General features: G+C 48.3%; 1 protein-coding gene across 1 annotated transcript in view; it reads right to left on the reverse strand.

Annotated features, from left to right (window-relative positions):
• Positions 1 to 677, reverse strand: part of MKS1 (MKS transition zone complex subunit 1) — a 10,846-nt gene that overhangs the window by 5,904 nt on the left and 4,265 nt on the right. The window contains 2 exon segments of the mRNA XM_007449051.1: positions 1 to 80; positions 521 to 625. The exon segment at positions 1 to 80 is cut by the window's left edge and continues 8 nt beyond it. Coding sequence (XP_007449113.1) covers positions 1 to 80; positions 521 to 625 — 185 coding nt within the window.

Consider the following 677-nt stretch of genomic DNA (forward strand, 5'->3'; position numbering starts at 1 on the left):
CCTCCTCAGGCTGTGCAAGGGAGGACACGCTGTCAATCGTATACTTCCACAGCTCCTGCTTCTCCCCTTCTGTCTCGATTCTGTAAGGTCAAAGCCACAAAGGGACTAACTCAGCAAACAGGAGGTGGGGCCCTCCAGACCCAGCCCAGGGAGGGGCCGATTTACAGTTCTGTTATTCTAAGACGTAAGATGAGGAACAGTCAGGCCAGAGGAGAAGACCTGGCTAGTTCATCTCTCCCAGTTTTGATTAGTCCCTAAACGCAGCAGCACAGAGAATTATTTTCACTTGACAACACTGATGAAGGTATCACTTTCAAATCAGGGTAGGTGCATATTTTCTGAGAACAGGATGCCCAGTGTCCTAAGGGTCTATGACCTGGAACAGAATATGAACCACTGACTGGGAATTTAAAAGTTAGAACACATGAAGGGCTTTCAGAGAATCTCCTCAACTTGGGGCAAGAAGTGAAGCCAAGGAAAGCAATGCCAGTCTCCGCCATCCCTTTCTTCCTTTTCTCACCTGTAGGGTCCTCTGGAGCCAGTGAAGTCAGGTTTTACTGTGATCACACCATTACTGTCCACCTTCAGAGTACAGAGGACATGTTCATACTTCTTATAGCCAAGCCTAGAAACCAGGGAATTAACACCAGGGTTCAAGATTGCTGCCCCACCTCCAG

Source organism: Lipotes vexillifer, unplaced genomic scaffold (assembly GCF_000442215.2).
Source record: "Lipotes vexillifer unplaced genomic scaffold, Lipotes_vexillifer_v1.1 scaffold433, whole genome shotgun sequence".
NCBI classification, from domain to species: Eukaryota; Metazoa; Chordata; class Mammalia; order Artiodactyla; family Lipotidae; genus Lipotes; species Lipotes vexillifer.